The 14973-nt window shown below is 33.7% G+C and overlaps 1 protein-coding gene and 1 long non-coding RNA gene across 2 annotated transcripts in view; one reads left to right on the forward strand and one right to left on the reverse strand.

The window, feature by feature from the left end:
* Window positions 1–14046, forward strand: part of LOC126849870 (N-alpha-acetyltransferase 15, NatA auxiliary subunit) — a 34686-nt gene extending 20640 nt beyond the window's left edge. Inside the window, exons 9-11 of the mRNA XM_050592181.1 lie at window positions 11023–11216; window positions 11439–11547; window positions 11662–14046. Coding sequence (XP_050448138.1) covers window positions 11023–11216; window positions 11439–11547; window positions 11662–12170 — 812 coding nt within the window. The 3' untranslated portion in view covers window positions 12171–14046. The remainder of the gene's footprint in view (window positions 1–11022; window positions 11217–11438; window positions 11548–11661) is intronic.
* LOC126851564 (uncharacterized) lies at window positions 6614–10698 on the reverse strand. Its single transcript, XR_007687700.1, has 3 exons — window positions 10353–10698; window positions 7798–7961; window positions 6614–6891 (listed from the first exon to the last, which is right to left on the reverse strand). It is a non-coding gene; the product is annotated as an uncharacterized LOC126851564 (long non-coding RNA).
* Window positions 14047–14973: the final 927 nt, after the last annotated feature.

Consider the following 14973-nt stretch of genomic DNA (forward strand, 5'->3'; position numbering starts at 1 on the left):
TTCTGTTTGCTTTTTACAACTTTACTATGTACGAAAGTGTATACAATTTAAGTTATTAAAAAAAAAATTGCACATTTCTTGCTCCGTTTTAATTAAAATAATTAATTTTTTTTTAAATAATCTTGATATTTTTTACAGATTATTAAATTTACTAAATCACAATTCGCAAACAAACTCTTCTTTTCAAATTTAAAAATATCACTTATTGTAAATGTATGCTCTGTTCGTTTCAGAGGATAATACTCGCAGTACATTGTACGCTTTCAAACAAGCGATTTGTATTTTTCACCGGACGTATACGGCCTATTGTTCGCCATCGTGTGCGTCGTACGCCTTTATTTTCCCGCGATTTTACATGAAAGTGAGAAGGCGTTTTCTCGCGCATTTTAACGAGATTTGCTGAGAAGTGGGTCGAATTGTTTAATTTCAAGATCATGGCGAAAAGGTTGCTCCTTGTGACCGTGTGCTATACATTAAGGCCTTTATATTTCTGTGTTATTTATCTGGGACATAGAAACTATAGAACGAACATGCACTCTCTACGCATTCGCTTTTATTCATGAAGATTTCATGCAAGAAACGAGATCTGTGTGTTTTTACTTTTATCTAACGCCGCAATTAACGCTGCATGCAACCGTCTGGTTTATCTGTTTCATATAAAAATCGCGTTCAAGATGAAGTGATACATTTATGTTTTATGCTAATGTTGCGACAAAGCTAACATTTCAAATACATGTACATAACAATGTTATTATCGGAAGAATTTCTTGTGAAAACAAACTATGCTAACAATGTCTAAATTTCCAATAATTATTGCTACATAAATAAATGACATTTAATTAAATTATTTTTTGATTAGTTTATTTCTCTGACTTTCTAATAGAACGATTTGAAAATAATTAACTATTAAAACTGAGTACATCAAAAGGTATATTGAATCGTTTAAATTTTCTAACGAATAGTTGGATCTTGAATCATTATGACGTTTCGACGTAAATTATGACGAATAGTTAAATCGTGGTTAATCGATTTCGGTAATGATTTTACGGTTCGTTATTTAGCAATTGTAAAACTAATTAGTCATATAAAAGCCCAGCTATCATTCTATTAACGGCGGTTACCACTTGCGGTTAGAATATAACGTTCGTGCATATCATATTTACAATTAAGTCGCATATGCTTTTTATGCATTTCTTGAACAATTAATGCAATTATGAGAAACGTGTTTAATGAAATTCAGAGTTTCTTGGTAATCATAATCAGATCGAAGAATGATGCAATGCCGGAAATTCATAGTTAATACAATTTACTTACTATATTATGTGTTTCTATAATCGCAGTTACACGTAGTGACATATCTACTTAAAATATTATGCGTGAGCTATAATAATCGCGAATAAAACCCGCATGCAACGTGATATATGTATTTGTCTCTGTGACACGATAGCGCAAAGTCGGCCTTTATCAGACATCGCGTTTCCGTGATTTTGAACGGAAATAGAAATGCAATTCGATCATCGAGCATTTTTTAAATTAGTACAAGACTGTGCTAATTCTTATCTTGAAAATAGCGACTGTCGTTAATATTTTACGCATGTAGGTCAATCCGTTATTTTTGTAACTTTTTATATGCAAATTCAATCGATTCATCGAAAAGTTTCATGCTTGTCACGCTCTCAGAGAGAAATGTTTGAGAGATAAACATTCTTTGAACTTTCATCGATTTCTTTTCCTTAATTTTTCAAAATATTTTTTGTTATATTTTAGGATATAAAAATAAAAATATTAATTGGCAGATTTTATTTTTTCCTGAATTGCATTAACAAGATTGTTAAAGTAAAATGCGTTATTTCTTGTAAGAAACAATGCTTTTGGATCTCTTGCAGAAATTTCGAACTGCGAATTTCGTGTAGAAATTCCGAAATTCCATGCTCATTATCTTTAGCATCGTAAATTTCCTACGGTCGATTTTCCCTTTCGCTTGTGGAATTAGAAATTCGAGTTAAACGTGGTCCGTTTTGTATTCCGCCATTCATTACGAATTCTGTGGCGCATTGCCAGTATTTTTATACGTGCAATGACCTTCTATAGGGAGAAGAGCATACAGCGAAAGTGTCATCGCCGTTGATACGCTGCACGTCACGTTCGTCGCTTTCCCCGTAATTTTTGCGGAATTGGTCCTCTATTCATTTAACTCTCATATGTTTCTCATAAAGTCAGACATTTGCGCGCGTTGATGTACCTACGAGGAGAAGAATCATCTTTCTATTTCACGCGCGTTCCGGAGAAACTGCAATTCTTCATGCTCTTCGTTATCTTGCAATGATGTTGCCTTAATCGTTACGGAAGTATATAGTTGATTTATTCTATTAATTAGTGGCATAATTTTGTGATAAAATGGGTAACATAAATCTCTATTAATTTAATTCAAAACGTTGTTTGTACAATATGTTCATTAATTTATATTTCGTCGATTTACGGAATTTTATAGGAGAATTCATTTCGCGTAACATTGCAAAAATACAAGTTCTAGAAGAGAAGTCATTGCGTTAACTGCAATGTGAGAAAAAACCCGTTACCGGGGAAAATTGATTCATCATCGATGTCCCGTTGTCATTGGAATAACAGTTAGAGAAGTTATTGTCATTTGCGGAGACGAGTAAGTGTTATGTTTACTACATAAGAAACGTTATTGTACAGAGATTTGCTAACTGGATCGAAATCAAAGTATCTCATAAATTTTGCTAAATTGCCTTATTTTCAAGCAGACTTTCTTCGACGTGTGTTAATTACTATAATAATAGAATACTTACTATAATAATAGAATTAGAATGCCGACAACCTCCTTATAAAAGTACCAGTAGACGGAAAGAAAGAAATACCTCTCTTATTTTTCAATATCGCTTTTTGAAGATGTAACAAATAATTTCTTTTTTTTTAATTTTAATGAGTTTAGAATATATGATATAAGATAGATAAATAGATACTTTTTAATAAATTTGAAATTCTTACTATAATATAGATTTATTATTTTAGTTGTCATATTTTTTGTTACAATATTTTATAATATTGTAACAAAAAAATATGGTATAATGATTGTTTCATGTTATTTGTAAGATGTAAATTATTATTCTCATTTAACAATCTTATATTTTTTTATTACATTATCTGAAAATAACATATTTTTTTACTTTACAATTTTGTTGATCATTTCTTTTTATGAAATATTATTTATAAAAATAATTATTTTTTTCTTGTTTATTCATTAGTTTCAATCAACGTTATTCTACAACATATTTTAAATTATTTTAAAATTTCAAATAAGACAAAATTAATTTTTTTTTCTCGTCTGATGAATCCATCTGATGAATTATTCGTTGCCGGTAGTCATCGTGTCATTTCGTAATACTCATTTGGTCGGTATTTTTGTTCCTGACAAACAGGAAACAGTGCGCGTGTAACACCGAGGTAATACTTTAAAGAAAATGTACACCACGTTCACATTTTATAGTTTGATATTCGTATCGCGTAACCAGACTGTGGACATTAATATTCCAGCATGCCGCTCTTTTTCATCTTCTATAATTCTTTCCGGCAAAATATACTAAGAAAAACTTATATACTCTGTGGATTGAAATATGGACTATAGTAAAATAGTCTGATGATAGATATCCGGAAATATTTTTTATCCAGATATTAATCTAATCTACTTCACAAGTATATCATGAAGCAGTGTTTTGCAATTCTCTTGAATCGTTGAGTCACCGCGATATTTTCGACGATTGTAAAATCAAATTTTGGCACATGTCTGAGACGGGAGCCGGATTGTTCCTGAATCTATAAGGATAAAATCAATCCGGGAATAAATCAACGCATTAAAAAGAATGTCGCAGATGAATTTTAAAGAGGCGGTTCATCCTATGATGCTACTTTGTGAGAGTCCGGATACTCGATCGCGGCGTCTTTGATGCCGTAAAGCTGCCAAAAGGCGAAATTTTTTATATGCACTTCTTGTTTGGGCTCGCCATCTCCTCGCCATGGGAAGTTAGCATTCTGGCGTGCCAGCGCATTCGGGCGATGTAAGGCCTTTCCAGTCATCGATACGTAGACAGACGAGGAGTGTAACGAGCACGTACTGGCAAAGTGTTGCGGGCACACGGTCCCTTTCTTATTTCTCCAGCCACGCCTAGCCCGTTTGCCCCGTGCAACATTTGCGCGCACCCTTCACCGCAACTTGTACGACCGCCACACACGCTTAGACAGGAAACGTGGGCGAGAAAGAGAGAGACTTCGGCATATTGATGTATAACTCGACCGCCGATGGTATCTCTCGTTTAGGCGCAAAAGGAACGATTTTAACCGCACTCGTTTCAGCCGATTCCTCGCATTCGACAAATGCGCGAAGGCAACAATTTTTCAGCTTTGCCCGCGTAAGATTGCGCGCGCGATAATACACATATTGCAGAAAATGCAACGAAAGAGCTATCGCACATTCGTCCGAATGTTTTCATTAATACACCTGCGCTTGTTCAACGGAGGTATGAATTAGCAATTAGACGGTTTCTAGCTAGCGCGCAGCTTACGTAACGCATCGCGTACGATGTTTCATGATGTTCCGGTATTCGGGAAAATTATAAAAAAAAACTTTTGTACAGCAGGATAAAATAATATATTGTTTATGGACTAATAAAATGCGATTTTTCTATGATTCTAATGCTAAAAGTATAGGATTTTCCAGGTGAAAAGCAACGTAGCGAGAGTCGTCTCTCTCTCTCTCTCTCTCTCTTACTCGATTATTAGTTTTTCGCTCCATTTCCCGTTTTCACTGCTTCGCACGGTTTCAATAGAGCACCTCTAGTTTTCTCCGTATAACGAATATTTTAACGTTTTCATTGCTGCTTCAAAAAATATTTAGAGATCAAAATGTTTTAATGTACAATAAAAAGTGATTCTATTTTGTAATTGTAGTTATTCTGATTATGTTTCGAAAATTGCAAATAAATATTAATACTAATACGAATATAAACATGAACGTAAACAGTAGTATTTTGGAATATATATCACATAAAGATTATCTGTTTTTGTACGTTATTCTTTCATTAATATTCGCATTTTAATGCGATTATTTTAATTCTCGAATAAAATATCCCACGTATTTTTTATATTCGAAATATCTTAGACAACATTCAAAATATTTTGGAGGTAAAAGTTATCTTTGCTGAGAATTCGTACATGTAGCAAGATGCTTAGAACGCAACCACGAATGAATCACTGATGCTTATTTAAGCAGAGCTTTTTCGTGGAAACATACGGGCGACAGTGTTATAAATAAATCAGTTTTTCTTTTTCATCAATAATCATCAATATTCACTCTATAAAGCAAAGTTGATATTTCTGCATTCTATTTTTGAGTCAGAAAAGCAGCGCTATAAAAATATCAAGAGATTTATTATGATATAATTATATTTCACGGCCGAAGTTGTTGACCGGCGATCGATGATACGTCCTACTGCATCTTTTACGCACAGATAACCGGCTATAATCTATATTTATTCAACGATTCACTGATCTCGACCCAGGATATTGCGACAACGATCTCCATTTATCATGCGCATGAAATATGGTGTCCACACACACACACACACACATACACACACATACATACACGTATAATCGCATTCAAACTTTTTCCGAAATTTATACTTGGTGACTCTTGGATCGTGAAATGAATCTGTAACGTAACACACCGTAGTAGAATCAAAATTTAAAAACAACCGTGGATTTGTAAGTCACGTTTTCGACCGATTTGAAAATAATCGGCTATGGCTCAACATAAATAGAGTCAGGCGATAAAAGGTATACTCGTTGCTGCTCGCGTGTTGTGTAGGCGGGTGTGAAGAAATTGTTCTCCATACCGCGCCTTTATCAATTAACACTGTATCCGCGTCTTGAGAGTAATTTAAAAAAAAAAAAAAAAATGCGGCATCCTTGATATACCGTATAACGGATCGACAGAATATTTCGCAACATTAGAATTTATGGATCAATTTTTCATGAGTGTTTTTTTATTACAAACTAGATACGCTATTACTTTCCCCTTTGTTTTTGCGGAAATCGTCATTGTAATATAAATGTATTCGGGTAAAATATGTTTACGATGCTTCGAAGTAGAATGATGAAAATATTTCTATTGCTAAGAATATAGAACGGTTGCACTACAAAACTTAAAATGATAGCAGAATAAAAGTGTAAGAATAAAAATGTAAACAAATAATTCAAATTTTTTTTTGTGATGCTTTGATCTAAAACAAGGTTTACAGATATTTCTATAAATATACTTCTTAAGAAAAGCACTTGTTATTTTTAGACTCAAGAAAAAGGGATGATTAGAATCTATAAATATATCTATCTCTATAATATAAATATATATATTTTTTTAAACACTCTGTGATTTTCTGAGGAAGATGCAAATCTAACTTTTCGAGAAATTAACAGGAAACAAATGAGTTTGATTGTCGAAGCGCAAAATACACTCGTCTGTTGGGTTTTACGTAATCAATATTATAAACGTGACTCGCACGCATGGATAATAATCGCTAGCGATCGGACTCTTTGATGTAGTAAAAGAGCAAAGGCGGTCTCATATTTTTAATGGCTTGATTGAATCGTAGCGACATTGGCGTGCGTGGTATATCATCTTTGCGACTGTCCGCATATTAGGATGATGTAAGAAGCATTAACGAGTTCGCGATCGACGACCATCGGAAGAATCAAAGCGTCTCATTAAGCGAGTTACCGCTTTTCTACGGTCCTAATATAGATGTTCTTTTGTGTTGTAAAAACGGCCGTTGTAACGGAGAATCATTTGCGTTTCGTAGCTATTCGTCAAGTCTGAAACAGCAATTATACTAATTATATATAACTCCTTTTCTTGGATTATTATTCTGGCATTATCATTATCATATAATATATTCGTATAACTGTATGTAGGTTGATTACGCTCTGTTACGGTATATAAAAAATTGTACTTTGCCAATTATCGTATTTTACTCATTTAACGAGTTTGATCACATTTGACAGAATAATAGCCGTGTAATATTTGCAGTATTTAATGTAATGAAACGATCGATAATTGTTTTTCCCGTTATGCACGTTATTTATGTCGGCATCAGAAGAATGTAATCTATCAATGAAAGAATGGAATTTTTGCGAGTAATTTCATATCGCAATATACATCGTGAAGGAATTGCACGCGGAACTCTAGATTGTATATTGCTACGGTAATAAATTGGCGATTCATATGACGTTGCGAAAACGTTTCTTGGATGCACTTGTTGAATTTCTGGTTGCCTATTTGTTCGAAGAAACTTCGTCGACCAACATCACATAACGTTCAATCCGCTCGTTAACTATATAACATGAAACGTTCTTGAACTTTCGCTTGTTCAATGTATGAATCTATAGATACATCGAGAATTAATAAGAAACGAATAGAAACTGAATTACTTTCGTATATATATTTATATTTAAACGTGTTGAAATAGATTACTTTCTGATTCTCTCTGTTTAATTTTATTATTTATTGATATATTTTGTATACTCATATTTTCTGTCACTTTGCAATTTTACATATCAAGAGCAAAATTAATTATAGCAGTTGTCTCAATTTTTTTATCCTTGTATTTATCGAAGAATCTTTGCTACGTGATCTGAAATGCGCGTTTCTAATTCAATGACGTCTAAGTACACCGCGAGAGGAAGGTTTTTTCCGCAAGATTAACATGGGAAAGGACTCACTTTGCGAAATTGAAATGCGTCCGAGGTTCTTGCGTGTTCAATTAAAAGACAACGTCGGCGGTAGATGTCATTTGCGCACTTTTTCTTTGTCTTTGTGTTCTAATGACGGCGTTTGAAGCGTGGCATCCTTTTCCATTGCACCGTCCTTGCCGCCCCCATCATTTCTGCAGCAATCACAATTGTTTTACGCGGTAAATCCGCGGTAAATTTGTTGCACGAAGGCGGTGCATCTTTTGTGCCGGCTTGATCTCGGCTTGCAAATCGTGCTTTTTGTTGAAAAAAAAAAACTCCGACGATTCATCTCGCCCACATGAGATGATAATGCAGATTAAAAAAACAGGCAGTTTCTCTACACGCGGTTTTCACACGGAGAACACTTCTGTTCGAATTCGGCGATGAAAAATGTACGATTCACACGCTGCGAATATCCCGGATAGATGAATTCAACAAGATCCATTCGTCATGACGTGATATGATATGGGCTACATTGCAACGCATTAGGAAGACTGCAATAGATTATGTAAATCACTCTGTGGGTGTCATAGAGAAATCATCGATTTTTACAATGCATTATTACATGTATAAATGAGTTGAACGTCTTTTGAGTTTTTTTTTTTTATAATCAGCATTATCCTTATTTAATAAAAAGCCACGATTGAATTTTTTTAGTCATCATTTAAGCTGGATGCTACAAATTCTATAAATTATAAGCTGTTTGGTTTGTATCTCATATATTATTTCTCCATTAGAATAAAAATAAAAGAAAAAATAAATAGTGAAAAAAGCAAAAGCACGAGATGCTTTCGCTATTTCGATTATTTCTCTCTCTTTTAAATCGAATAAGCAATTAAAAAGCAGCGCGGTGTGAATATATTGTCTACGTAGATTGTCTCAGCAATCGTGTAGGTGTAGGAGCACAAATCATTCGTGGGACATAACGGTATACGTTAAGGTGCGGTTGCACATTGAAGGCGATCGAGGAAATGATTTAATTTTTTGCGCAACATTACACCGAAAGAACATACAAAGGTATACTATGTCGTATATAAATCAAAAGCAATTTAGCTGCTGAATCGAATTGCATCGCGCTTTTAACATGACTGAAATTATATGAAATTCGTTACGCGTAAATTATCGAATGTGTATTGTGAGGAAACGATCTTAAGGAATGATTCCGGTAGCGCGAGATCGAATTGTTTTGTAGATAATCGCGACGATTTGCGGGAATCTCTCTCGATCAATCGATGATTGAATTTTCGAAAATTGCAAATGATTTTAACGATGGCAAAATCGACACATTTAATTGTGCACACAGTATGAGTTTATAGAGGGATGCAATTTGCATGAAAGGCTTGTGCGCCTGTTGCTCCACATTCCTAAACATGCTCGTAACACCCGTGCAAGGTCCTCCCTTTTATTTTATCAAGGATGAAAAATCCACCGTTGATTCTTGCATATCAATGTTTAATTAACAATGAAGGTGTTTGTCCTAACATTAATCAGAATCTTGTTGGATGATCATTAATTGTAGGGGATTAGTGTTCACATGCTTTGATAAGTTTATTATATTGCAAGCTCTATGCTATATCATCTATTGAAATGAGATAAGATAATATTATTACCACACTGAAAAGTCTATATATATATTTTTTTTTCTTTTTTTCTTATATTATATATTAATGCAATATATTAATACATAAATATTATCGTGGATAATATATAGGATAACTAGTGTTTTGAAATTATATGAATTTTGCGCACAAATCGCAATATGTATATTCAACGTCGAAATAACATGTAAATAATTCTTATATAAAAGATAAGATGGAATTGCCTTTCAAGGAATGAATCCTTTCTGAGGTAACACCTACGCCACTCGCGAATTTACGGAGCATGGCAACAGTTCTCTACCGCGTTCTAATAAAGCATTGACTAGCCCTTACATAATTGGAAAGCGCTCGCGATTTTTGCACTATAATACTAAATTAATACAGCGGTAATTAAAACGTTAATGCCCACTGAGCAAGCTAAACGTTCACAGATTAGCGCAACAATCGAAACCTTTGGTCTCACTTTTCTATATAACGATTAATTATCAAGGTAATTGACGGCAATTGATGAAAATATTGGAAAATATTCAATAGTGTTTTTTTTTTTTTATCTATATCTGCATTTTTTCTATCTTTGTATATTCTGAGATATAGATCATTTATTTTGCAATACAAAATCTTAAAAATATTTTCATGAATATTTTATAGCAATAGGAAAAGAAAAGAATTTGTGGCATATTATTTTTATCGTATTTATTGCGCGAAAAAGAGTTTAAAATAATCTTCTAAAAAACACAGGATAAAGTTTTGAGAAAGAGAGAGATTTTGATAAAGAGAGAGATTTAGGATTTTGCGTATTTTTTGAAATTCAACAAAAGTGACCCGAACTTATCCGCCTGTCTTGTTATTACGTTTTACCGCCGTCTTACTCAATTACTGGCAGAAAGCCGGCGTGATCATTTTCCCGGTAATCGTTTTTCGCGAAACGCGCTTGGATATATTTACGGTTTTCGGCGAGCGATTACGCTTTGGCGCAAGGGGCTCCTTTCTACTTCTGCCACTCGTCCCACGGTATCCGCCGGGCGTGCACGTGACTAAGGAACACGCGAAGCACGTGCACGCATGCCAAGACATACTGAATAACTATCAATAAGCCTGACCACGACCGAAGGCGAGGAAAAGTGGGAAAAAGACTGGCGAAACTGGCTAAGCCGTATATTATTTTATCCATCATATCGTGAAATATCGTATATACAACCTTGGCAAATACGTCAGCAAAAGCGAAGAGATTACGCTAATATTTAAAAGCGGCGGAAGCTATGTCGAAACTGATCTCCTCTGTTTTCTTGAAACGGGGGTAAATCTTGCATAATGATGACAAAAAATTCAAAAGGATATACATACACATACACAGAATTCTGCATTCGTATTTTATTGAGTAATCTCATATCTTGAATCACAAAAAAGAAATCTATCTTATATATAGAAGTCATTTTTATTTACATTTTTATTTACATTGTTAATAATGAGGCAACAGTAAATATAAGGAATTGACTTTCTGTTTTGTCAAGAGAATAAGTTTTTAAGCGTTTTCGTCGATTACACAATTTCTACATATCTGCATAACAATTATTTTTATTAGAAATGTAATGCTCTTTTTTGCGTTGTGTTATAGAAAACTTGGCGCCATCCGAATTGAAGAAGCTAAGGAACAAACAGAGGAAACAACGTAGGAAGGCTGAATTGGAACGGCAACAAGCCGCTCAAGCTCAGGAAAAAAGAGAGCAGCATAACAAATCTCGACAGCAAAATGACCCTGATCTCGAACAACCCACACTAGACGAATTAATTCCGGAAAAGCTGGAAAGGGTTAATATAAACTTATAAGTGTTAGAATAAGTGTCGTTTCCTTTTTTTTTAAATCCAAGCGTCAGATCAACACGTTTTTACGGCAATTTATAAGTAAAAAAAAGAAAAATTTAAAAAAAAGAAACGAATCAGTGAAAATTACTTAACATGTATAATATAATACTTATAATTTCTTAATTATTAGCATTATTAAATAAATAAATTTTTATATATTTTTTTCAGGTCGAAGATCCATTGGAACAAGCAATAAAGTTTCTGCAGCCCTTGCAAGAACTAGCGTCGAATCGAATAGAGACGCATCTTATGGCTTTTGAGATATATATTCGCAAAGGTATTTTAGGAATATGTTTAACAGAATGCACAAGCCGAGTTATTGAGAAAAATAATTTTGCGGAATTAATTTTTATTTAGCGTGCAATATAGTAAATATCTCTTTCTCTTACAGGTCGCACTCTTCTCATGCTACGCTCGATAAAACGCGCTCATAGGTTGGATGCGAACAATCCAGATTTGCATACGTGTTTGGTGCGTTTTCTGTTGCATACCAGCAAAGTGCAGCTGGAAGGAGCGGTAGGCGAAGTAGTAAAACGTCAAACGGTTGGGATCTTCTCCAGTACAAAGGCGGCTCAATTAAACGCCGAATATTTGAAGAAGAGTAGGAATTCCCTGGCGCATTTGTTGCAAGCCGCAAGGATGTTGTATGTCCTGGACCCATCTGCACAGACGAAAGCGCTATCTCTCGTGACAAACATTGAGAATCTAGAAGGTGTGACGTTGCAGAACTGCACAAAGGTGCTCGAAGCATTGCGTAACGGCGACTTCGGACACTGCGACGATACGATAGCTGATTACATGGCAAAATGTCATGTGCGGTTCCCATTTGCCACTGCGTTTCGGCCGCCTGAGCCAAAAGCCAACAATCATCAAGAGAAAGAGAACTCGATCAAAAACTGATCCAGGCACGCGCTATTGCAGCGTCACTGAATTGCTATCGTAGTTAGGCGAGTCAATGAGGAGCTGGTGTGCGGAGCGTTCTAATCTGCGCTAGAGAACTTAAAATCATATTTTAGGTGTCGTGACAAAAAGAAATGAAGCGAAATTGGCGAAATAACCAATCGAATAAAGCATGTGTTATACAAAAACTGGTTCCTCGAGAATATTTCGCACGTAGTGCGAACAGTGCTAGAACAATACTGGACAAACAATCTTAATAAATTATAATACGATGCGGACCCATGTATGGTTTTCAATGTGGTCCGGAATGTTATGAGAATGAAAAAAAAGGATAAGAGATGACTTAGCTAAATATTAGTTAACAATCGAGATCGATTATTAATTTGATTCACGTTCTACTTATTGTGGGCGGCAATGCTAAATGCGAAAAGAGGGATGGAGATCAAAGCGAGAGGGGGTGTAGTCGACGAAAGTGCGAATTGTTTTGTGTACGAGACGTGCAGTGTGTAAAATAACGCGTGCGAGACTAACACATTGGTACAAAAAAGACAAGACTTGTATACATACATACATACGCGCGTTCAATGCGAATATTTCTACTCGAGATTAAGATGTACAATTTCCAGCGATGCCTACATAATACTCTACTATGTAGAGGCCGCAAAACGCTAGACGATCATCGAGTACCGAGTACTGTACCGTGCATGTCCGTCGCTGCATTTGGATGGACTCTATTCCCACATCGTGTACTAACTTCTTCATTTGCTTCATCCATAAACTTTTGATTCGAATGAACAAAATGACCTAACGCTTTTCTTCCTAGATATATATTTTATTGTTTTTGCTCAGGGTAATGATCTACGTTTGGATTGGAGCCCTGATATTCCATCGAGAAGTCAATAAATAAGTAGTGTCTGTTTACGAAAGTCTCTGTGAAAGTTATTATAGAAACGACAAACTGCGTATCGTATACGCCAACTACCAAAGTATATCATAAATCGAAAAGTCGTTACTGTGCTGATAACGATATCATCGTACATGTATACATCGACGGATTGCGGAAATTTTAATGAACACTAAAGGTTTAAAGGCTATCGGTACAAGTTAAGGGATGTTATAATTACCTCGTTTAATTTTCGGAAATAATGTGCTACTTTTAAGTTTTCAGTTTTTCCGTAAAAACATTTTCGATACGAAATGACCATAGGTACTACCAAGCTATTAATAATGTTTGTACATATTTCAAATACTATAAGTGTATATGTCTTACGACTTTCTTTCAATGAGCGACGAGTAAATTTGCCGCTGATGAATATTATCTGAATGTTAATCACCTATTCAAACACGTCATAACAATAATCATAAACATATAATAGGTATCTATGTTTTATTGTATTAGTTATATTTACCTTCTTACTCTCTCTCTCTCTCTCTCTCTCTCTCTCTCTCTCTCTCTCTCTTTCATCCGTAAAACATCTCATATCGGTTATTATCGTAAAACAAGAAATCGAAAATCGATGGAATAATTCATTGAAATAAGATCGATTAAATTGGCAATTTATTTTTAGAATATAATGCGTAAATTATATTATATACCCAATTATACATTTTGTTAAAAAATGCAATTGGACATCATGACCATGTATCTATACCGAAAATTTTAATTTTTTTTTTTTTTTTTAATTTGATTTATTTAGATATTTTTTTCTACAATGGAGGATATTAAATTCTGTAACTCCAAGTATTCTTGATAGCTTACATATTAGTTGCTCCAATCTTTACCGGAGGTTGTTACCTCGATATAAAAATTTTTATTACGTGCATATAGACACAAACATCAAAACATAGAAAATAAATAGTGCTAATTGCAAATTTATTCGAATTTGTCAAGAGTGAATTTAGATTTGCCTTTTAATCCCTAATATTGTACTAGCTTGGGTTATTCTCTCTTTTCTCTCTCTCTTCCATCTCTATGGATATAATTGGATTCATCACACAGAATTTTTTTATCATTAATAACTTTTATTAAATAAATGATTTTTGCATTTTTCACATGTATAAATATCTGATTTCATTATTAAAATGTATAATCGAATGTAAAATTTGTCATTTATACTCGATGTTACAAAGTAGTCTACATATCTTTAGAATTTACTCAAATATTTTGTTTTATAAAACAGAAATATAAATAATATATATATTGCATTCATATATTTATCGTTCACTTTAATGATTGATATATAATATCGAATGTATAGTAAAAGTGGACAAGCAATGAAATATAATATCAATATTTAAACATAATAAATAATATTCTAAATATTATTCATTGATTTGATGTCGATTTACGATGCATATTATTCTATGCTGATATGTAATCTCAATTTTCTGTAATACAAAAGACATTTCTATGTGATGAATTCTCAGATTCCGTAATATAATCATGGTCATTGTCTCTAACTTTTCCTCGCATTATATTCACTGAGGAATTAAGTGGAATAACATTTTAATTGAACGAATTCAAATGTATAGTATGTACATAAAACAGATATTAATACACATACACGCATATACATATATATATATATATATATATATATATATATATATATATATATATATATATATATAAAATCCTTATGTTTAACCGTTTCTTTTTATTATATTGCATCACCATAAATTATATCATGTAAAACTAATTTACCGTAATCCGTTTAATTAAAGAGAAAATAAACATTGTTACATATTTCTTATTACATTATGCCATAAGAATAATATCATTAATTATATTTGTACAGCAGGT

The sequence above is a fragment of the Cataglyphis hispanica genome, chromosome 1 (assembly GCF_021464435.1).
Source record: "Cataglyphis hispanica isolate Lineage 1 chromosome 1, ULB_Chis1_1.0, whole genome shotgun sequence".
NCBI classification, from domain to species: Eukaryota; Metazoa; Arthropoda; class Insecta; order Hymenoptera; family Formicidae; genus Cataglyphis; species Cataglyphis hispanica.